This window comes from Rutidosis leptorrhynchoides, chromosome 8 (genome assembly GCF_046630445.1).
Source record: "Rutidosis leptorrhynchoides isolate AG116_Rl617_1_P2 chromosome 8, CSIRO_AGI_Rlap_v1, whole genome shotgun sequence".
NCBI lineage: Eukaryota > Viridiplantae > Streptophyta > Magnoliopsida > Asterales > Asteraceae > Rutidosis > Rutidosis leptorrhynchoides.
The window spans coordinates 267,680,357-267,703,592 of record NC_092340.1 but is presented as its reverse complement, the minus strand read 5'-3'; the positions used below and the strand labels follow the sequence as shown (position 1 = coordinate 267,703,592).

Here is a 23,236-nt window from a genome sequence, read left to right as displayed (position 1 = left end):
AAGCGATCGAATGAACATTTGTGTATATGATTTGAAAACGTGAAAATCAAAAAGTGTATAAATAAAATGAGTGGAGTAGTTCCATCATGATTAACGAAATTCAAGTCAACATTTTCGAGTGAGTATTTAGAAGAATAAAAAAAATGACAACCGATATCACCAATGGTTGTTAAAGTCAGGTTCATACATTTCAATCTTTAAATAAAGTCGGAATGTGGTAATCCATATAGTGAATTAAATGTTTGTAAGTAATTCCAGTACATCCTAATACATATCCCGATGTTGTATTGTAATCTACATTCACATTTATATTTTACATTTTACATTTTGATATATAACTAACTTGCTTTTAAAAAAAACCCCGATAATTTTACATTTTTACCCTTTTATTAAAAAAGAAAGAAAAGGAAAATTGATTATTTAAGATTTGGGCTCACTATCGGGCCCACTATGAGGTTCATACTGGGCCGAGTCGTGAACCAACAAAGCCCATCCAAACCGTAAGATAAAACAAGTATACAACTTCCTTTATACACACACGCACACATTCTACATCCCAAAAAAAAAAAAAAAAAAAAAAAAATCCCCAAATCAAGCGAAAAATGGTGGAAGAAGTGATGATGAAATCAGAAGAACAGAGACAAATTAAGACAGTTCGATCGGACGGAGAAGAAGATGAACTGCTGGAAGAAGGTGAAATAATCGACGGCGATACACTGTCGTCGTCATCTTCCCGACCTAGTACCGCCGTCGTGCAGCATCAACTCGAGCATCCATGGACATTTTGGTTTGATAATCCAAGTGCTAAATCTAAACAAGTTGCTTGGGGTAGTTCCATTCGACCTATCTACACTTTCTCAACTGTTGAAGATTTCTGGAGGTATAATTATATTTGTATATGTATATGTATATACATAATTATAATTATAATTATAATTATAATTATGCGTATATTTATAGATTTCGATTTGTGTTATTGATTCGATTAATTGTGCTATGCTAGCGATAGGATATAAAATTGAAACTGGATTTGGTTATTTTTCTTGAGTTGTAGAATTAGGGTTTCGACAGAGTTTCTTTTTCTTTTAATTGAATTGATATATTTGATTTGATTTGATTTGATTTCAATTCTTTTTTAAATATTATAAATGCTACAGTGATATTATAATCAAGAAAGATTGAAATGGAAATGAAGTTAGTAGAACTCAGTTCTTGAGTTAGGGTTTCACGAACTAGAATTATCTCTGTATGGATTGGTGTGATAGTTTTATCTAACTTCTATAATCGTGTAAAGACGCTGATGTCTGTTATTAGCCATTGTTTCAAGAAATGATAATTTGAAAACGTAACGAGTTGTTTAAGAGTTTGCATTACATGATCATGAATAGATCTATATGTTAAGAAAGACGTAGTTGGGTGTTGTTCATCCATAAGTTGAATTGCTGAAGATTGGGATAGTTGTTGTTTGTTTTATTGAGGGGTTATATCATTTACAGGCATAAGTTTAAGTGTGGCATATCATAGTATCATATTAAAGATGGTACGCGGTTTGATAACCTTGTTGTGATTGCTCTTAGATATGTATGCTGTATTATTCACGTAGTTGACGTAATCGTACTCGTGTCTAACTTCTTTACATATTAAAGATAGTTCGATATGATGAGTGTTTCTTGATACTCATGTTTAGAGCTTAGTATGTTGCTGTCACTCTTTATCACACATATAAAAATTTAGTTCATACTTGTTGAAATTTTCAGATAAACATAACCCTATTTTCAAATACTTTACTATATTAGTGAATTATATGAAATTAGTTGTTTCCTGATCTCTTTTTCAGATGAATTAGGAATAAACGGCCACAATAACCTACAACTAATAACCTGAATTGGGTAAACAAGCTTCTGCATACCTGTCTTTTCTTTTTTCAAGATGATACTTGTACATTAATCATGAATGAAGAGTGATGTAGTTTCTATAATAATAGATTATATTATATAGATTATGTTCAAAGCTGCAACTTTATTCTATAAATGAATTTGAATGTTGTCCACTGAACCTTCCAAAAAATGCAGCCTATACAACAACATACACCGACCAAGCAAGCTGGCTAATGGAGCTGACATCTATTGCTTCAAGGCTAAAATCGAGCCCAAGTGGGAGGACCCTATCTGTGCTAATGGTGGAAAGTGGACCATGACCTTTTCTAAGGGAAAATCTGATACGTGTTGGCTGTATACGGTACTTGCCCAGTTCTATCCTTTTCTTCTAATCCGTCTTACTACATCATACTATTTTTCTCACCCATTTTCGTACGTGAAACAGTTGCTAGCAATGATTGGAGAACAGTTTGACCATGGAGATGATATATGTGGAGCTGTAGTTAATGTGAGACCAAAACAGGAGAAAATATCTCTTTGGACCAAAAATGCTGCTAATGAGGGTGCTCAGGTACTATTATTATATCATTATAACTAACCCATAACTTAATTCAAGATATGTTGTATATCATTTATGTTTAGATAAAGCAAATTCATTTTAGATGCTATTATCAACATGATATTGGCTATGTTTGCAGATGAGCATTGGGAAGCAGTGGAAGGAGTTTCTTGATTACAATGACAGCATAGGCTTCATATTTCATGTAAAATATAATCTTCAGATCTCATTTTCTTATAGAATATTTATATTTATTTGGTTGTAATTTTTGTTTTGATTACATTCTGCCATTATTATGTTGCAGGAAGATGCAAAAAACTTTGACCGAGGTGCTAAGAACAGATACACAATTTGAGTTGTGGCCGTGTTTTTTTAGTGCATGAAGTGCAATTTAGGTTATTGGTAACCTGTTGTTCAAGAACCTTTTTTACTATATCGTTGAATGAATGTACTTTACAAACTCAGTTCTGAATCCGTGTTAATCTCTGAAGAAGTGTATTCTGTATACTATTGTTGGTTTCAGCTGTTATAATAGTTTGGGGGCTTTTCAGTCATTATTTTTGTTGTGGTTAAATAGCAACCGCGAGTGGTTAAAATCTTTGAATCTTGAAATTACTTGAACATCAAGTGACCGTGGGATTATGAGTCATCATTGACAACAAAGTGAAGGGATTTAAGGGTCTTTCGAGTTTAACTCTCCGGTCTGGAGTACTGTGAATAATCCCGTTACGAGATGATGATCTCAGAAGGGGTGGTTAAACGTCGACCCACCATCGTCGGGATAACCGGTTGATGGCTCAAGGGTGTTGTTAGGATTTACGTTATAGGAATGCTACCTGTAAGTAATGCTATTAGACAGGTAGCGTGGGTTGAGAAGTGTATATCTAGTAGCGCATATATAACTTCCGATATTGTTGAAAGTGAGATCTTGTGTTCTTCTGATCGAGTAGTCCCTTACATCGAGAGGTTGATCCTTTATTTATAGTCTGAATATATTTGTCCATAAGTGTCACGTGATAAGACAATGTTCGACCCTGATCGTACTATGATCGTACTATTCTGTCTGTAAAAGTTGTCAAAAAGTTAAAGTATCCTATCGAGTCTGCTACATGCCTGTTCTGGCCGCTTCTGTGGAGTATATCGCTAGCGGTCGATCGTACAATGTTGGGATCGTGCCCTGCTTCTCGCCTTGTCTGTAGCCTGCATGTTGTTGTCTTCCACGATAGGCCTCTGTCAGCGCATGTTGGCCCTCGACTGCGCTCAACATTCTTAAGGTTGTTGTGTATGCGGTAACTGCCACATTTTGTTCGTTTTAATTAATAACTTTAACACGTGAGTAACACGTGTGATGCTCTACACGATAGGTTCGGGTATGTGTATCATTGGTGCTATACATACACAAAACAAATGAAAGCTAAATGACAAATGAACTCAAACGTTCTTATTCATAATAGAGCAGAAAAATTGGTTAAATGGTCACGTTCACGGCTTGTGCTTCCTCTCAATGTTCATGACAATCTCTTCTCCTTCAAACAGTGCTTTTCCTCAAGCATGTAAAACCGAATCTTTCCGCGATCAAAAACATACGTAATGTTAACACTAATCGCAAGCTTTCCCCGATCAAAAACAAAGGTGATATCAATTGAGCAAACTCGTAATAGTGCCATTAAATTGCCATTTGAGCATACCGTTTAGTCTTCCATTTAGGCCACATATGCATCATTAACTTCCACATGTGATGATCAGTGGAGCTCTTGATTATGCCACACTCACACACCGGAACTAACTTTGCTCAAAGAATGAGTCGAGTGCGTTGCGGAACCCATCCATAACTATTAATCCTTGCAACTTCCACATCATCATCACGCCTCTCAACATGATGTTGCTTAACCAACTATATGTTTACATTATGAGCTTGATTCTCAGCTACATTTATGAATTCGTACTTACCATAGCCGGAATAAGCTCATGTTGTTCATCTGTACCATTTAAAAGTGAGCTTATGAGAATATCAGTATCATAGAATTCATTTGTATCTTGAAACAATGTATTTTGTATAGGCATTTCCATCATGACGTCAAATTTCGACTAAAATGGCATCACATTAGGAGCAATAACATCAAAAGGTTCAGTGTCACCCATGACATTTTCATCATTTTCATCTGAAACAATCTTTTTGAGAGAGATTAAAGGATCGTTTGTCAATACCTCAGTTGGTTCTTGTTTCATCCTTACCTCATCTCATTGTTTGGTATGCCTTAGTTCCACATAAGGTGTTCACAGAAATGCGTGGTACAATTTCGTTAATGTCAACTTGTTTTTCAACCACCACTTCTTTGTCTTGTTTAACTTCCTCATTATAATTTGCACTTCACACTCAGTTATACTTAACACTTCTAGTGTGAATCGTTGCCCACTTACATTTATGTCATTACGTATAATATTGGTCACTGTGGAGGCACAAGTTTTTCACAAGTTTGTCATTAAATCCTCTTGTGTTAACTCTCTTATTCGAACTCATTGTACTCTGCATTTTCACTTCATCATGTAGTGTTGTAGTGAGAGCCATTTGAGTGTTAAGTTGCGGTACACTTACTGATCTCATTGCATTATACAAATGAGATGCATCTTTTGTGTTGCACCCACACATGGTATTGATATAGGAAGAGATGTTGAATCCGTATGCATAACAATATCTTCTTGATTTAATAACTCTAATTTAACAGTGTAATAGAAATAAAAATAAAAATAAAAATATAAATTAATCTATCTATTTATATAATTATAATTAAGACGATATATGTACTACTATTACAATTACCATTAGTTACATAGAAAAATCATTTTCCAAATTATTATTACTTATTAGTTATAGTTATTATTATATCAATTTGATTATAATTATATTATATTTTTTATTATTTGATTTGATTATTATTATTATCATTAAAATTAAAATTATAATAATTATTATTATAGTTATTATAATATAATTAAAATTATAATTATAACTAGTGAAATGACCTGTAAAATCACGGGTTTGTTTAAACGAAACATATTAATGACATGTTTTAGTGAAATGACCCGTGAAATCTCGGGTTTGTTTAAACGAAACATATTAATGACATGTTTTAGGTATTAAGTGAATGTAAATGCTAAAGTCATTTATTTTAATGACCCGTTTGACTAAAAAATTTGTCGTTATTTTAACAAATATATAGAGACATGTATTTTCGCATACATATGTAACGTAATTAATTTTGTAAAAAGAATTCATATTTGAATATTAATAATATAATAATAATAATTATAATTATATTATAACTACTATATTAAAAGTAAATGATAATAATAAAGTTTTACTCAAAGCTGAGTATTTATATTTTTAATAATAATAATTATTATAATTATTAGTAATAATAAATGTCTTTTATTTTTTTTTAGAAAAATAAAATACACTTATTATATAAAAGTTGTATAATTGTATAATATACTTTAAAATTTGAGTGTTTTGTAGAAGATTTTAAAATTTAGGAGAGATTAGTATTTCTTTTAATAAAAGATTTTGTATTATTAATTAAATTAATATAAAATTATGACATCATTATTATGAAAATTAAAGGATAATTAGCTTTAATGATAACATTATCATTTTAAAGCTTTATATGACTATATAGATATAGATATAGATATAGATATAAATAATTAGATATAGATAGATAGATAGATTTATAATTAATAATTAATAATAATAATAATAATAATAATAATAATAATAATAATAATAATAATAATAATAATAATAATAATTATTATTATTATTATTTTATTATTATAGAAATAGAAATTAACCCAAATACGCAAATAGCCCTAACTCGCTGAACCTAAACTTCGGATCGTAACACACCATCAAACGGGTCAAGCTTACCATGGAAGCTTCAACCCTATAACAACAACAACCACAATTCACTCACAGGATTCAGGCCTCTGCTAAACTACGAATCTTAACCGAATCTCTCAAACACCTTTTGATCTCTACTAACCAAAAGACGAATTCCGTACCAGGTTATTACAATTACTTCTCCCTATTATATATATTTCATTCGTCAACTTAATAAATGTTTCGTTACATAATCATATTCGAAAATTAGTGTTTTATATGTGTGTATCTGGCACTGCAATAATTTTGTTATATAATACGTTAACGCGTCGTCGTTTATGATCGATATATTGATAATTAGGGTTTAGGGTTTTGTATTACTATTAGGTTTTGTTTCATGTTGTTACCATAGACTGTATATACTATATTGCATGTGTTGAGAATTGGAGACTGACTACATTGTTCTATTTTCAGCTTAACCTATTGAGTCAATATTGGAATTCAATTTGGAGCTTGAAAAATGGTAAGTTGGAATTTTTTAGTTAGTTATTTGTATAATGTATGTTTATGTTTATATAGTTGTATGCAGGTTTCACTTGTGCTACATATTTTCAATTATCATTTGGAGCTTCAAATAATTTGTTTGTTTATGTTTATGAAATTGGAAAATGATGTTGTCGTTTGATTAGAAACTTATCTGTTTGCAGCAACCAGATATTAGAAAGTGGTTTATGAAGCAACACGACAAAGGAAATGATAATGGCAACTCATCAAAGCCTGCTAAACCTGCACTTGCTATACCAGGAAAGCCATCAACTGCTAAAGACGCAACACCGTCATCGCCTGCCAAATCTGTAAGTACAGAAGATGTTATTGTTGACTGTTGACAAGTAAAATGCATATCGAGTAATTGTGATTAGTATAGCCTTTGTGCTTATAATCACATGGTAGGAAGTTGTGACTGGATTGTCTAATTTGCGGTTGTTCTTTATGTTATGTTGTTAACTAGGCACAAGGAGGTCAAGAAAGTTCAGGGAGACGGAAAACTAGTAAATATTTTGGTGCTGACAAACAAAATCAAGAATCTGTATCAGAAGTTTCTGGATCTGCAGCTAAAAGGAAGTTGCAGAAGTCATCTGCTGATGTAAAACCTCCACCTGTAAAGAAGCAACACATGGTGAAAGATGAAGATGATGAAGATAGTGATGATGATTTTGCTCCACCAAAAACCGGAAAACAGTTGGTTGAAACGACTCCTAGCAAAAAACTGAAGAGTGGTTCGGGTAGGGGTATTTCACGTGATGTGGCAGATGATGTTGATGATACTCCAGTTTCTAAATCGGGTGGACGGGGTCTTGGTAAAAGGGGCGGGTCAGGTGGTGTGATGGGTAAAAAAATGGAACTTGATGATGACAATGGTGAAGATGATGACGGTAAAGAAGTTAAGTCTGGTGGTCGTGGTCGCGGTGGACGGGGTGGTTCAGCGGCGGCAGCTGGCGGCAGAGGTGGTGGACGTGGTGGATTCATGCCTTTTGGTGAACGAAAACCTCCTCCTCATAAAGGAGAAAAAGAAGTTCCTGAAGGCTCTCCTGATTGTTTAGCTGGGTTAACATTTGTCATTAGTGGAACACTTGACAGGTATATTTATTGTGTGAGTTGCCATTTTATAGATTCTTGATTTAATAATCTAATAATGATCATGTATTCTGTAATAATAACGTGTAGTTTGGAAAGAGACGAAGCTAGTGATCTGATTAAGCGATATGGCGGTCGTGTTACTTTAGCTATGAGCAGGAAAACTGTAAATTTCATTATGCAAAAACTAGCTTTATTATTATACTATATGCTTTATATTATTGTGTAATGACTTTTTTTTTTTTTTGGTTTTGTTATGAAAGTCTTATCTTCTATGCGATGAAGATATTGGAGGATCGAAATCAGTAAAAGCAAAAGAGCTAGGGTTTGTTATCTTGCATATCCCAATTTCCTTTTATTCTGCTATATTTTCATTTATTAACCTATTCTAATTGTTCTAAAGCACTCGCTTTCTTACTGAGGATGGGCTGTTTGATATGATCCGTGCATCAAATAAATCAAAAGTCACCACCGATAAAGATAACAAGAAACAGGCGGACACGATAGCTAAACCTCTGCCAAAACAAAGTCCTCAGAAAACATCAAAGAAAAGTACACTCATATACTATTCTTTTTTGCAGTTTTTTTTTTTTTTTTTTTTGATCTTTACAACTAATTAACATTTTACTGGCTATTGTGTTTTTAAAGATGAAGTTCATGAATCTCCGGGTAAGAGTGTAGCTACCACTCATGCTAGGACAGGTGTCTCCCCTGGCAAGTTGAAAAAACAAACTGTAAGCTCATTGCCATGGACGGAGAAATACAAACCTAAAGTTCCAAATGACATTATAGGGAATCAGTCACTGGTACTGTACTCTTTAGGCCTTTGTAACTTGTTAAAAAGAAAGAAGAATTATTACTAAGATACATAATTGAAAATATTTCAGGTTAAGCAGATTCATGATTGGTTGACACAGTGGAATGCAAATTTTTTGGGTGGGGTCGGAAAGGGGAAGGGAAAAAAGCAAAGTGACTCGGGGCCCAAAAAGGCGATATTGTTGAGTGGTACACCTGGTATAGGGAAGACAACATCCGCCAAATTGGTTAGTCAGATGCTCGGTTTCCAAACAATCGAGGTGTGTTGTCATATGAAAGTTTAGTTTTTTTTATTTATTTCTTGGTATAATTATACGTTTCAGAATTTGTTTTTTTGAAGTCATATTAACCGATCATAGGTTTTATAAAGTCTTGTAGTAGCTATAGTTAGTATTTAACATTATCTGATTTTTTTGGGACCAATTAATTTCTAAAGGGTAATTTTGTCCCAAATGTTGTTGTAGGTGAATGCTAGTGACAGTCGAGGAAAGGCTGATTCCAAAATCGAAAAGGGGATTAGCAACAGCACTGCTAATTCTGTTAAAGAACTTGTTAGTAATCAATCCTTGAATGTTGACGTGAATAGGTATGTGCCTTTCCCTTGTATTTTCAACTGTATTTCAGTTTTATCCTTTTACCTATGCAATTATCAATAAACGAAAATGACACAGCTCGAAGCATCCAAAAGCGGTGCTTATTATGGACGAAGTGGATGGTATGTCTGCTGGAGATCGAGGTGGTGTAGCAGATCTTATATTGAGTATCAAGATGTCTAAAATTCCTATAATTTGTATATGCAATGATCGATACAGTCAAAAATTAAAGAGCCTTATAAACTACTGCACACTCTTGACCTTCCGCAAACCAACAAAACAACAGGTTTTGACATCTTTCTATTTGTTTTGTATTGTTGTAAAGGTCAACACATCATTTTAGGGACTAGCCCTTCCCAACTCGTCCATAAACACATTAAAAGTTGGTCAACGCTAAAAAGTTGGGTCAAAGTTGGACCGAGTTGGGTCTGAGTCGTCAGAGTCTTAAATTCAAAGATAGGTAAAAAAAAGAATTTGTATTTTATGATATTAGGTTTTGTGCCATTTATCTATGTTTGAAATATATATTTATGTGTAATATAAATGTTTTAATTTATTTATTACTCCCTCCGTCCCAATTTAATTGCTACAAAAAACACAGTTTAAGAAAATTTCATCATCACATTGTACCTTTTGTTCACCCCTTACATTTTACCTACCTTATTGTTTTACATGCATTAAGTAAGGGTATAAAAGAACTTCATCTTATTATTCTTATCTATTTATGGAAGTGGACTATTAATTTGGGACATCCAAAAAGGAAATTGAGACTATTAAATTGGGATGGAAGGAGTACTAAAAGTCAACGTTGGTCAATGCCTAACTCGTCCCTCCAAGGTCCCGACTGACTCGTTCCTGACTCGTGACTTTGACAACCCTGATTTTATTTGAGATTTCAGTCACTAAATGTTGGTAACTATATTTGATTATCATGATAATAGATGGCGAAGAGATTGGCACAAATTGCGAAGTCAGAAAATCTTGAAGTTAATGAGGTACAGGTCATGCACATAGTATTATGTAAGTTGAAAAGTGATAAGTTTTAATTTTTATTTGTATTTGTACTTTTGTTAGATTGCACTCGAGGAACTTGCTACAAGAGTTAATGGAGATATGCGTATGGCTCTAAATCAATTGCAATATATGAGTCTTTCCATGAAGGTTATCAAGTTTGATGACATAAAACAACGACTTCTTAGTAGCTCTAAGGATGAGGATATATCCCCATTTACAGCAGTAGACAAGTATGAACAATTAACATAACTTATGCTACTACAACATCACTTTCTGCACAACACATATGTTACTCTAATTTGTGTTTTAATTGTGCAGACTGTTTGGTTACGAGGCTGGTAAACTGCGAATGGATGAACGGTTCGATCTGGCTGCTAGTGATCCAGATTTAGTACCTCTTTTGATACAGGTATCTGTCATGCTGTACTCTCAAATTTGGGTCAGTTGGGTCAAACTTTTTGATTAATTGGATCTTGAACAAAAGCTTGGCAATGTAAACCCCAAACCTTAAAAAAAAGTTCCAATGGGTTTCCCTCCAACATATTGGGTCCTACATAAATTTATAAAGAAACGGGTCTAATCTGTATCAATTCCTAAAGCTCAATAAATAGAGATAGGTCTCATGGGTCTTCTGAATGGCTTAAACTGGTTAAGCATAAAGATCATAATAAGTTTCATCTGTCAAACATTTATTATGTATATTAAATATTAATTAACATTTTCCATAAATTTAATACTCCATAATAACTAAAATATTTTTTTGACCCATGGCCCAGTTTGACCCGTTACCCAGCCGGACCCAACCTGGCCCATTTGGACCCGCTTAAAAATCTGACCCATTTGACCCATGACCCATTCCCAAAACCATTTTGACCTGTTATCCAAAACAACCCAACCTGACACGTTTGCCAGGTATAATGATAATGATATTCTCATGCTTATGAAACCTATGCAGGAAAACTATATCAATTACAGGCCAAGTGCGGCTGGAAGAGATGATGGTGGGGTCAAGAGGATGAACTTGATTGCGCGTGCTGCTGACTCTATTGCAAGTGGAGATATAATCAACGTACAAATTAGAAGATATCGGCAGTGGCAGCTTTTTCAAAGTAGTTCTCTTACGTCTTCCGTAATCCCGTAAGTAACATATCACTCATGAATGATACCTTCACAATATCAGATTATTGCTTTGCAAAAAGTAATCAGTTTATATGTTATTCAATAAAGAGCCGCATTGCTGCGTGGACAAAGGGAAACACTTGAACCGGTATGGATGCATGCCCATAATATCACTTTAGAGCCTCGTATATATCTATCTATATTATAATTAAAATTTACTTTATACATGTGTAGGGTGAACGAAACTTTAACAGATTTGGAGGGTGGCTAGGTAAAAACTCTACAATGGGAAAGAATTACAGGCTTCTTGACGATGTGCATGTTCATGTACAATCATCTCTACAGTTCAATTTGGGCAGGTGTGCAGTCTGCTGCTATATCGTTTTTCTATGACATAAACACCTGCACCACAATAATATTTTATGATCGTATTGCACAACTATTGTAGGTCCACCCTGTGTCTCGACTATCTCTCCCTTCTCCTTAAACACATGACTAACCCATTGAAGATGCTCCCAAAAGATGAAGCTGTTGAAAAGGTCGTGGAGTTTATGGATACATATTCCATTAACCAAGAAGACTTTGAGTCGCTTATGCTTATGTCCAAGTTTCAGGTATATAATATAATCAATTCTTAGTGTGATAATATTATTTCACTTGATTCTAATTATAGGTGTAATTATGTATCATTTAGGGCCGTCCAAATCCACTTGATGGTGTACCCGCTGTTGTAAAATCTGCACTAACAAGGGCATACAACAAAGGAAGCAAGTCACGTGTGATTCGTACTGCAGACTTGATCACACTTCCAGGCATTAAAAAAGCTCCAAAGAAACGGGTTGCAGCCATGCTTGAACCAGTGGATGATGGTCCAGTTGGAGATGGTGATGTCATTGCACAAAATGAAGAAGATAACTCTGATGCAGAGGATTTGGGTATACTTTTTCTACTTGATTAATTAATGATTCTCACGGGTAGATACTTTTTTGTTAATTGCTGCACATCATAGATTGTTAATCTTTTGTGATATATATATATCAAAAGGTACAGGTGATGGTGAAGAAAAGCCAAAAGTTGATATCAAGAGTCTCAGTTCTAAAGGTAGTCCTTATTCTGGCGACCACTCAATTGCATTATTTATTTATTTTTTATTTATTTTTTTATATGCGGTTGTGTAGGAATTCAAATACAAATGGAGTCGAAGGCTACAGGCACAAAGAGGGCTCCTGCAGGTAGGGGAAGAGGTGGTGGTGGTGGTGGTTCTGGTTCTGGTTCTGCTTCCAAACGAAAAAGATGAATGATGACTTTTTGTGGCACGTGAGTTTCAAGTGATGTGTTTGAGTACGTGTTATGCTTACCTCTTTTTCCTACTGGCATGGTATGTAAGCAAATGATAATGTAAAGTTTTGGTGGATTAAGGTAGATATGATCTGGATGATACTTGAATGAATTGTGTATGCATGCTTTTTGTGGCATCAAATGCATTTCTTTTACGTTTTGTGCAATGCTACCATTGTTGATTCTCTCTGGTTTCTGATTCTACATGGTATTTCTGATTTCTATTAGAATATGGTAATATTGCCGCCAAGCCTTTTTTTTTTTTTTTTTTTTGGGATAATGATATTTACGCAATCTTGTTATGAACACAACTAATCATGCCTTACAGTGTTGTACTGTACAACAATGTAAAGCATGATTAACTGTGTACATAACAAAAATGGTAGTGTACATGTCACTCCCCATTTTTTGTTTCTCTTAAAAGGGTTTTGCTTATGAGAGTAATAAGTGGCGGGTTTTGTAGCGCATGTTTGTGGTTCTGATTTTGTTGTTTGCCAGTTTGATTCAGCTTGCATCATGGATTCCCAGACACACTGTAAACAAACTGAACGATCACAAACAGATCAATATGGCTGATTTTCGTGTCATATTCCTTCACTGTATATATAGATTTGTTTGTTCTTTACGTCACTTGAATGTGAAGTTTCTTTTTATGTCAACATGCAAGCGTTTAACGAGTTCTTATTTGTTGTCATTTATCAAAAAAGTAATGCTAAATTATGAATGAAACACCAAGAATCATGCATATCATAAAGCCATATGTTATGCCGTGTACGGAGTAATTGAGTAACCAGTTTCCTAATTGATGTAAATTACAAGTATTAGGGCAGTACAACTCTACTCCTTATGTAAGAAATAATTATGTAAAAAAATAAAAAATTACCCCTCATATTAACTACCCTAAACCTCAACCCCTGATTTCATAGTAATACACTAGATAACGAAACCAGGCCAAAATCATGTAAGGTTTCAATCTTCTATCATGTAACGTTTCAATCTTCTATCACCTTTGATTAGTAAGGTCCGGCAAATCACAGTTTTATACTTTTACACTTTTACACTATAGTTGAAATGAAGCTTTTGTGGGACCATATCCTTGCAAACATTGTAATATTGTATATTCCATCCTGCCCATTTTGCGCCCTCTTGGTCAAGATATTTCACCTTTGCCTGTGCCAACATTGTATATTCCAACTTGTCAAGTGTAAGTGTTACGGTTCCGTTCAATATTCAAAAATCAAATTGATTAATTCACTAGATCACTATTTTATCACTATTCACTACCCTTTATAAAATCCAAAATTTTTAAATTTAATAAAATAGTAATATCTCCGTTTCAAAATTAAAAAAAATAGTTTATTGAAGATATACAGGCGCAGCTCAATAATGTAGTACATGTATATTATATGATTACTTTTGATTCAAATATTCTACCAAATGTATAGTAGTTAGTCAGTCATTGAACCCATAGTTTATTTCCACTCTAAAAACACAATTAAATAATAACCACTCTTTCAATGGATTTAAGATCCAGCACATTTGCTACTTTGTTGATGATGAAGATTGTGATCACGGTGGTGTTAAGTAACAGTTGTTTGTATGTTAACGGAACATCATGTTTTCCGTCCATCATCAGTTTCGGTGACTCGCTTGCTGACACTGGTAACTTGAAACAATTGGCTTTAATATCCGATCAACAGTTTCCACTTTTTTTATGGCCTTACGGCCAAAACTTTTATAATCACTCAACTGGACGCTGCTCCAATGGACGTCTCATCATCGATTTTCTAGGTATTTAACTGACTAACCTCTTGTTATTTGATTTAGATATTACATTAGATATTTAATTTAACTGTATTTTGTTGTTGCTTGATTTTGAATTTCGGACTGTGAATAATTGGTGATCCTGAATAATAAACAGTTACTACACTTTAACATATGTACTTTGGGGTGTACATAGGTTCGGTTAATATTTTTTCCGGTTTATTTGGTTTTGAAATTTGTGATGGCAAAATTGAAATCTGAATTTAAATTCAAAACTGAAACTGAACCGAAAAACGAGTTTGATTTCAGTTCGGTTTCAGTTTAAAACGAAAAACAAAAAAGATCATAGTTTAACCAAATAGGTTCGATTAATTTTTTTTTTTTTTTCCGGTTTATTTGGTTTTGAAATTTGTGATGGTAAAATTGAAATCTGAATTTAAATTCAAAACTGAAACGGAAACTGAACCGGAAAACAAGTTTGATTACAGTTCGGTTTCAGTTAAAAACGAAAAACAAAAAAATCATAGTTTAACCAAATAATCCTAAGAAATTTGATTATGTATCCTCTTTTGATTTTCAAATCGGTTTGCAGTCTATATACTCCGTAATAATTATATAACAAAATTATTAGTTGTATCCAATTTTCGGTTTAGCCGAATTCAAAAATGTAAAATCCAAAACCGAATCCAGATTTGTTAACTGAATCGAAAACCAAATTCAATTTTTTATTTATTTTTATTTTGATTCAATTTCATTTTTTGATTAAACGTTTTGAAAGTGAATATTGAATACCCCTAAATAAACTAGTGGATATTTTGCTTAAATGACTTTGATTCATGCTGCCGAGACCAGTAATAAGTAAAAATTCATGAGGAAGTGAAGATGATAAGTGTGTTTTGGCCATTTAATTAAACTAGAGGTGGTACATGGGATCAAATCTTAAAATAGGGGCAACCAATTTAATACCAGAAGTTAATGTATGAAATCTGTGATTTTGTTCAAACCATATTAAGGATTATTGTGAATTGTGATTAACTCTATATTATCTTGTTAGATTAGAAGTACATATTCATCTCAAACGAACCGTTTCTTTTTATTCTTATTTTTTATTGATTATGTAGCGGAGAGTATTGGGTTGCCATTGGTGCCGCCATTTGTACACGACAAAGATATTGACAACTCCATTGCATTTGGACAAGGTATAAATTTTGCGGTGGCAGGTGCAACAGCATTGGATTCAACCGTTCTTGAAGCAAGAGGGATTGTAAATCCTGTGACAAATGCATCGTTACGAGTCCAGTTGGAATGGTTTAAACAATCACTACCTTCTATTTGTGGCAATGCATCAGGTACACTAATTAAGTAATGGTGTGCATATATCTACTTCTACAAGATCTCATAAATATGGCTGCAGATTGTCGAAAATTTATTGGAAGTTCGTTGATCCTAATGGGAGAGATAGGAGGAAACGATTACAATTATCCGATATTAGAAGGGAAATCAGTCAATGAGGTTGACTCTTTGGTTCCTCTTGTTACTGATTCCATCGTCTCAGCAATTAATGTAAGACACACATTATGTTCTATATGTAATTTAATGTAAATAATTATTATCAATTACAAATACTATGTTCTACTATAAGATTAATGAATACTTTAAAATACAGGAGTTGATTGAGATGGGGGCTCAAACGCTAGTTGTTCCAGGAAACTTTCCGATTGGATGTTCTTCGGCGTATTTAACAGTATGTGGTTCTGATACGCAAGAGTATGATCCCACAACCGGTTGTCTCATCGCACTAAATGAATTTGCTGAATATCAAAACGAACTACTGCAAACAAAACTAATTCAGATTCGAGAGCTTCATCCTAATGTCAACATCATTTATGCCGATTACTACAATGCTGCCATGCAAATCTACCGTTCCCCAGATAAATTTGGTACATAACATGTTAATATGATATATTTAGGTTAATAGGTTAATTATGCCAGAGTTAATTTTTATAATAGGTTTTAAGTCAACTCATGTACAATAATAAACCGTCACTAGATATAGCCCGGTTGGAGCCTTAAGTTCCTTGCAATAGGTCTCAGATTCGAATCTTGTCTAGGACAAATATATAGTGGTGGTCAGAGATGTGTTGGAAACAACTAGATGTTGGTGATTTTAGTGTGATCCAACATAATCAAGGTTTTAGGTTATTGGATTACTTGGATGAGAGTGGAAGTGATTGATTGATACTTTACACGAATCTGGGAAGTGTGGAGTACACATTCGTAAAGAGTAAAACCGATCACTTAGTATATAGTTGAGCTTGAAAGAATAAGTGCTTGAAAATGGCTGACTCTAAGGATCAGACTAAGCCGCGCCGCGGGGCTCCCAGCCGCACCGTGGGCCTTAGTGTAATTTGAAGTCAGAACCTTTGGGTGTTTCTGGAACCGAACAAGGTATCGAACCGTGCCGCGGCCATTTGAAGGCGCGACGCGGCTTCACGGCTAATTTGGTTACAGAACATTTGGCAATCGAGTGGACATCATGTATGGTGTAAGGACGCGACGGGGGCCTTCTGGCCGTGGCGCGGCTCGTAGCCTGGAGACTGAAAAGGTGCCTTTTTGACCCAAAAGGCATATTGGTCCAAAACGTTGCTTGGCATTTTCTGTTCACTTTGGGGACGGGTTTTATCATTGAAAACACATATTTAGACACCAAATAAGTGGTGGTGATTCCCAAGAGATGTACCATTTCATTATGGTCACTTGTGAAAGGTTGTGACTCTTGATTCACACCTTTTGGTTAACTATAAATAAAATGCACATTCTTTTGAGAAAAGGTTCCAGATTTTTATCTTCTCTCACACTCTCATCATACACGCAAACATTTTCTGCATTATACTTTGCAAGGACAACTTTTCTTAGTCTAGAAAAGATTGTTAAAACTATTCTTATCCCAATATTGATTTCGTGCAACCCAAGACTGATAGGGGCGAAATACTCTATTGAGAAAGTGATTCACGATTCTAGTTTCAGTCCGGTGACATTATCCTATTGGCAATCTATATTTCCTTACACTAGAGACTAAATCTACTGGGATGCGTACATCAGAGGGTTGAAAACAGCCAGAGACTAATCCTGCTGGGTTGCGTACATCAGAGTATAAGGTCGGATCACTCGCCCTCCCGAGTAGCTCGAACACGAAAAAAACCTTCTACCTCTCCACTTCACTTTTCGTATGTACAATAATAGATTAACAACAAAGATAGGCATCAAGTCAAATTAGACCAATCGTTACGCCAATGTTGTTGTCATCCGTTGTTTGTCACAACGCCACAACACATTCTTTAAGGCGTTGAAATGTTACATTGTTGGTGGCGTATAGCGTAAAAAACGAGGGGAATAACCATGCTCTTTACTTGATTTTCATTGGTTCTCAATTTTTAATTTATATTAATAATTTTTATTTCATTAAACTATCCATTATATTTTACCATATCATTCACAACATTTCAGAACATTTTTACACAACCTTTTCCATAACAAATGGCGCTTCTCACTAATAATGCCACTTCACATTAAAACCCCACAACATTCTCCACAACCCCCCACACCATAACATATAGTCTTACATTTAAACTCAACTCATATGTACAATAATATAGTTCCACGATCATAACTTGCACACTCACTTTTGAAAGTAATTGAGTGAAAAATTGTTTGTAGGTCAGACCCAGCCCTTTTTGATCCATATTGCCCATGTGTAGTACTGTAGTTTCTGGTTAAAAATTAAACAGTTCTTGTTTATGCAGGATTTACGAATGGGGCTCTGAAGGCTTGTTGTGGAGGTGGAGGGCCGTTTAACTTCAACTCATCGGCAAATTGTGGATTAGAATCTGCAAGCGTGTGTGATCAATCGGATACATACGTTAGTTGGGATGGTATACATTTAACAGAAGCGGCATACAAACTAATTGCTAGTAATTTATTTCAAGGGGCATTTACTACACCTCAGTTTAATTCTTTGTGTCCTACATCGAATCTATTGAGTTATATGTAATCAAATGCCAGCTTGAATATATGCATTAAACCACGGCCGGTCTTGAGGTTAGTGGGGCCCCGAGCGAAATAAGAAAGTAGGCCCTAAATATTTTCATAAGAAGCCAATCGACACTATCTATGAATTTGAAAATCTAATGAAGCTAGAAGTTTTATGTCTATTAGGCCTGCTGTACAACTAGTGTTTATAAGAAAATAAGAGAATAAGACAATATTTCCCACATCGATGTATCATGGATGTTTCAAAAGATTTTTATAAAATGGAATAACAGGTAAGTTAAAACTTTGCATCTTAGCCCATTTACAATTGGCATTGGGAGTGGGCTTTTCATAAAAGTCTTAAGTTTTGCTAGTAAAATGTTAGCCTAATAAAAAAATTGGGCCGATGACGTTAGCCTAATAAAAAAATTGGGCCGATGGGCCTAAAAAAATTAGGCCCCTACAGATGATGGGCCTAAAACGTTAGCCTAATAAAAAAATTGGGCCGATGGGCCTAAAAAAATTAGGCCCCTACAGATGATGGGCTGTGTGTACACATTGCACACCCTGTGTGCCGGCCCTGCATTAAACTGTCATGGGAAATCAAGTATAACAACTAGAAAGAATTTTCGTAGTAAAACGTTAGCCTAATAAAAAAATTGGGCCGATGGGCTTAAAAAAATTAGGCCCCTACAGATGATGGGCCTCAGATGATGGGCCTAAAACGTTAGCCTAATAAAAAAATTGGGCCCCTACAGATGATGGGCTGTGTACACATTGCACACCCTGTGTGCCGGCCCTGCATTAAACTGTCATGGGAAATCAAGTATAACAACTAGAAAGAATTTTCGCCCCTACAGATGATGGGCCGTGTGTACACATTGCACACCCTGTGTGCCGGCCCTGCATTAAACTGTCATGGGAAATCAAGTATAACAATTAGAAAGAGTTGAAAATTTAAAAGATGAGAAGTACTTAAAAGTTTGGTATTATTTATTTATATACTTATTAGATAAGTAGTAAAACACAATTCATGTTATTGTTAGCGTCGAAGTACCAATAAAAAATGTCTTAATTACCTTAAACTAGTTAAAGTAAGAAATTTTCGTTCCACGTGAGATTGGAGTACCAATAAAAAATGTCTTAATTACCTTAAACTAGTTAAAGTAAGAAATTTTCGTTCCACGTGAGATTGTGATTAAAAGAAAGCAATTCTTAGAGTTGTTTTTGCACTTTTGTGATTAAAAACTAAATTAAAACTAATTAAAAGACTTAAAAAAAGACTTAAAGTTTATAAGGTTTAAGCAAAAAGCATAAAACAAGTAACTAAAAGAGAAATTGTAATCAATGGATTAAAAACCTTCATCTTTTTCAAATCCCAATTAGGTATCATTCATTCAAACAAATATGTGTGCTTATTAAGCTATTATCTAAATAAGATAGACATGAATTCTTAAATTCGTTAAAACAATTATCTTAGGGACGATTATGTAACCTAAACACTTGTCTTTATCCCTAAACTAAATTAACACTAAGTGGATCAAGCACGATTGTTAAATCACAATAATACGTCTTGCAATAATCAAAATCAACAAACTTGCATCAAATAATCACTTGAACTGTTTACAGAATTATAAGGATTAAATCAAAAGACTTTATTATTGTAAAATTACAATCCACACACATACTTGAATGAATAAATAATACAATAAAAGTTCATTGGAAGGAATAAAGAAAAGAAAATTAGCCTCACATGTTCATGATGATGAACATGATGAATCTTTGATGAAGAATGATGAACAAGTCTTGAATCTTGAAAAGCTGGAGTGTAATAGTGTTAGGTTTGACTTTTAGCTCCGATACTGAGCTATGGGATGATAACTCATGACTCATCCATTGAAGATGCTCCCAAAGGATGAAGCTGTTGAAAAGGTTGTGGAGTTTATGGATGGATAATCCATTAACCAAGATGACTATGAGTCGCTTATGCTTATGTCCAAGTTTCAGGTATATAATATTTAATATATAATATATAATATAATCACTTATTCTTAGAGTGATATTATTTCACTTGATTCTAATCACAGGTGCAATTATATATCATTTAGGGCAGTCCAAATCCACTTGATGGTGTTCTGGCTGTTGTAAAATCTGCACTAACAAGAGCATACAACAAAGGAAGCAAGTCACGTGTAATTCGTACTGCAGACTTGATCACACTTCCAGGCATTAAAAATCTCCAAAGAAATGGGTTGCAGCCATGCTAGAACCAGTGGATGATGGCAGTGGCGGATCTAGAATTAGTGGTCACTGGTGTCACCGTTAAAACCCAAAAAAAAAAAAAAATTTCCACTACATGACTTACTTCAATGGTGTCACATATAAAAATTTACACTATCAAGTGGTATCACTAGTTAAAAACACAAAAATTTCCACTACATCACGTATTTTTGTGTTGTCCCATGCAACCACTCTTCATAACATACATCCGCCCTAGGATGATGGTGCAGTTGGAGATGGTGATGCCATTGCACAAAATGAAGAAGATAACTCAGATGCAGAGGATTTGGGTATACTTTTTCTACTTGATTTAATGGCTAGATACTTTTTGTTATTTGTTGCATCATGGCTTTGTTAATCTTTTGTGATATATATCCGAAGGTACGGGTGATGGTGAGGAAAAATCGAAAGTAGATATCAAGAGTCTCAGTTTCAAAGGTAGTCACAAATACATGAACATGTGTTCCTTATTTTGGTGACAGCTAAATTGCATTTTTTATTTTTATTTTTAATATTATGTGGTTGTGTAGGAATTCAAATACAAACGGAGTCAAAGGCTACAGGCACAAAGAGGGCTCCTGCAGGCAGGGGAAGAGGTGGTGGCGGTAGTGGTGCTGCTGGTTCTGCTTCCAAACGAAAAAGATGAATGATGGCTTTTTGTGGCATGTGAGTTTTAAGTGACATTACTGTTGTGACGACCCGCCAAAATCGCCATTGGCGGCGCCGTTAACTTAGGTCCCGTTACGTGTTCATAAGTCCCTAAATGAGACGCGTTGACCAAATTTGTCGAATTCATTTCAAATGTTATAGGACTTACAAAGTTTTACCAATCGGATCGACAACAAGTTTAAAATTACGGAAGTTATGAAGTTTTAAAAGTACAAGTGAAACAATTGCGACACAATATGAGTTTGAATCAAAAGGTGCTATCTATAGCGTATGCATGTATGCTTGGCTCCAAGCAAGTAATCAGGAGTGTATACGGAAGCATGTAGTCATGTAGCAATCAAGGACCTGAGAAAACATAGTAAATCTGTCAACGAAAACGTTGGTGAAATCATAGGTTTAGTAAGTATGTTATGTTGAACCACCAGATTTATAACTTTGAAATAATAGTAAACCATTCTAAAAGTTGTTGTATCACGATCACCCAATTATCAAGGCTTAACTGTATACGAACCTCAGTATCATAGTGTTAGAACTACACTATACTCAAAATTACATTTCATCCGCCAACGGTAGCTAACCGTCCGAATGAGGGTTTGTCAAACCCGTATGGATCCACACAACATAAGTTCTCGCATACACCCTACAAGTGTAACTAATGATAATTGAATTGAGGCTTTTTGTTCTAACTCGTACGTAGAATGTTTGTTTTCGTACTTGTGTTCACTTAGTAAAACGAAACGTTTATGTTTTCTCATCCCAAGTATAAGTATAAAAGAGTAAAAGTGAGACTATGATCTCACCTTGAGTGCACGAGTAAAAAGGTACTTCACAAAGTAAACGTATGCAAGAACGAATGCTAGTCTTGACCTAAATGAAGCGACCCATCCTAATCCATCTGAACGAAGTCCATATCGATTATAAACGATTCACAATAGTTGATTTCATTGCGAGGTACTTGACCTCTATATGATACATTTTACAAACATTGCATTTGTTTTTAAAAAGACAAACTTTCAATACATTGAAAGTTGACGGCATGCATACCATTTCATAATATATCTAAACTATAAATGATTTGATAATGATCTTGATGAACTCGACGACTCGAATGCAACGTCTTTTGAAATATGTCATGAATGACTCCAAGTAATGTCTCTAAAATGAGCAAATGCACAGCGGAAGATTTCTTTCATACCTGAGAATAACATGCTATAAAGTGTCAACCAAAAGGTTGGTGAGTTCATTAGTTTATCATAATCAATCATTTTCATCATTTTAATAGACCACAAGATTTTCATATTTCATAAACATCATTCTCATATCAGGCATTTCGCAAACTGCATAGAGATAAAAATCATTCATATGGATTTAACACCTAGTAATCGACATTAACTTAATGCATAGAATATCCCCAAAACAGAACCTCTCGTCTGTATAATAATCTCGAAGTACTAAAGCATTCGTACCCCGAATGGGACTTGTCAAGGTCCATAGATCTATCTTTAGGATTCGCGTCAATCAGGGGCCATTTCCCTAAATTCTTAGGTTACCAGACTTGAAGGGCGATATTCGGTTTAATAATCCAACCATATAATGTAATTTTAAGTACTTGTGTCTATTTCGTAAAACATTTATAAAAACAACGCATGTATTCTCAGTCCCA

At 34.4% G+C, this 23,236-nt stretch overlaps 3 protein-coding genes across 4 annotated transcripts; all 3 read left to right on the top strand.

The window, feature by feature from the left end:
• Positions 1-570: 570 nt before the first annotated feature.
• Positions 571-2,865, top strand: LOC139862393 (eukaryotic translation initiation factor 4E-1-like). The gene is made up of 5 exons (XM_071850990.1): positions 571-880; positions 2,073-2,238; positions 2,323-2,448; positions 2,576-2,641; positions 2,741-2,865. The coding sequence occupies exons 1-5, from the start codon at positions 603-605 to the stop codon at positions 2,789-2,791; spliced, it is 687 nt and encodes a 228-aa protein (XP_071707091.1). The 5' UTR covers positions 571-602; the 3' UTR covers positions 2,792-2,865.
• Positions 2,866-6,786: 3,921 nt separating this feature from the next.
• LOC139864957 (replication factor C subunit 1) lies at positions 6,787-13,017 on the top strand. Of its 2 annotated transcripts, none has more exons than XM_071853513.1 (20): positions 6,787-6,839; positions 7,024-7,170; positions 7,326-7,954; positions 8,042-8,117; positions 8,215-8,276; positions 8,355-8,503; positions 8,600-8,757; positions 8,839-9,027; positions 9,232-9,353; positions 9,439-9,646; positions 10,302-10,355; positions 10,435-10,604; positions 10,693-10,783; positions 11,330-11,511; positions 11,602-11,641; positions 11,728-11,852; positions 11,942-12,107; positions 12,188-12,428; positions 12,544-12,594; positions 12,672-13,017. In XM_071853513.1, exons 1-20 carry the CDS (start codon positions 6,837-6,839, stop codon positions 12,788-12,790), a joined length of 2,982 nt encoding a protein of 993 aa, XP_071709614.1. In that variant the 5' UTR covers positions 6,787-6,836; the 3' UTR covers positions 12,791-13,017. The 2 variants fall into 2 exon arrangements, with proteins under 2 accessions (XP_071709614.1, XP_071709613.1); XM_071853512.1 differs by having other exon boundaries at positions 12,538-12,594.
• A 1,331-nt stretch (positions 13,018-14,348) lies between these two features.
• Positions 14,349-18,783, top strand: LOC139864202 (GDSL esterase/lipase At1g28570-like). The gene is made up of 5 exons (XM_071852786.1): positions 14,349-14,622; positions 15,717-15,944; positions 16,010-16,158; positions 16,262-16,535; positions 18,399-18,783. The coding sequence occupies exons 1-5, from the start codon at positions 14,349-14,351 to the stop codon at positions 18,644-18,646; spliced, it is 1,173 nt and encodes a 390-aa protein (XP_071708887.1). The 3' UTR covers positions 18,647-18,783.
• The last annotated feature ends 4,453 nt before the right edge of the window (positions 18,784-23,236 follow it).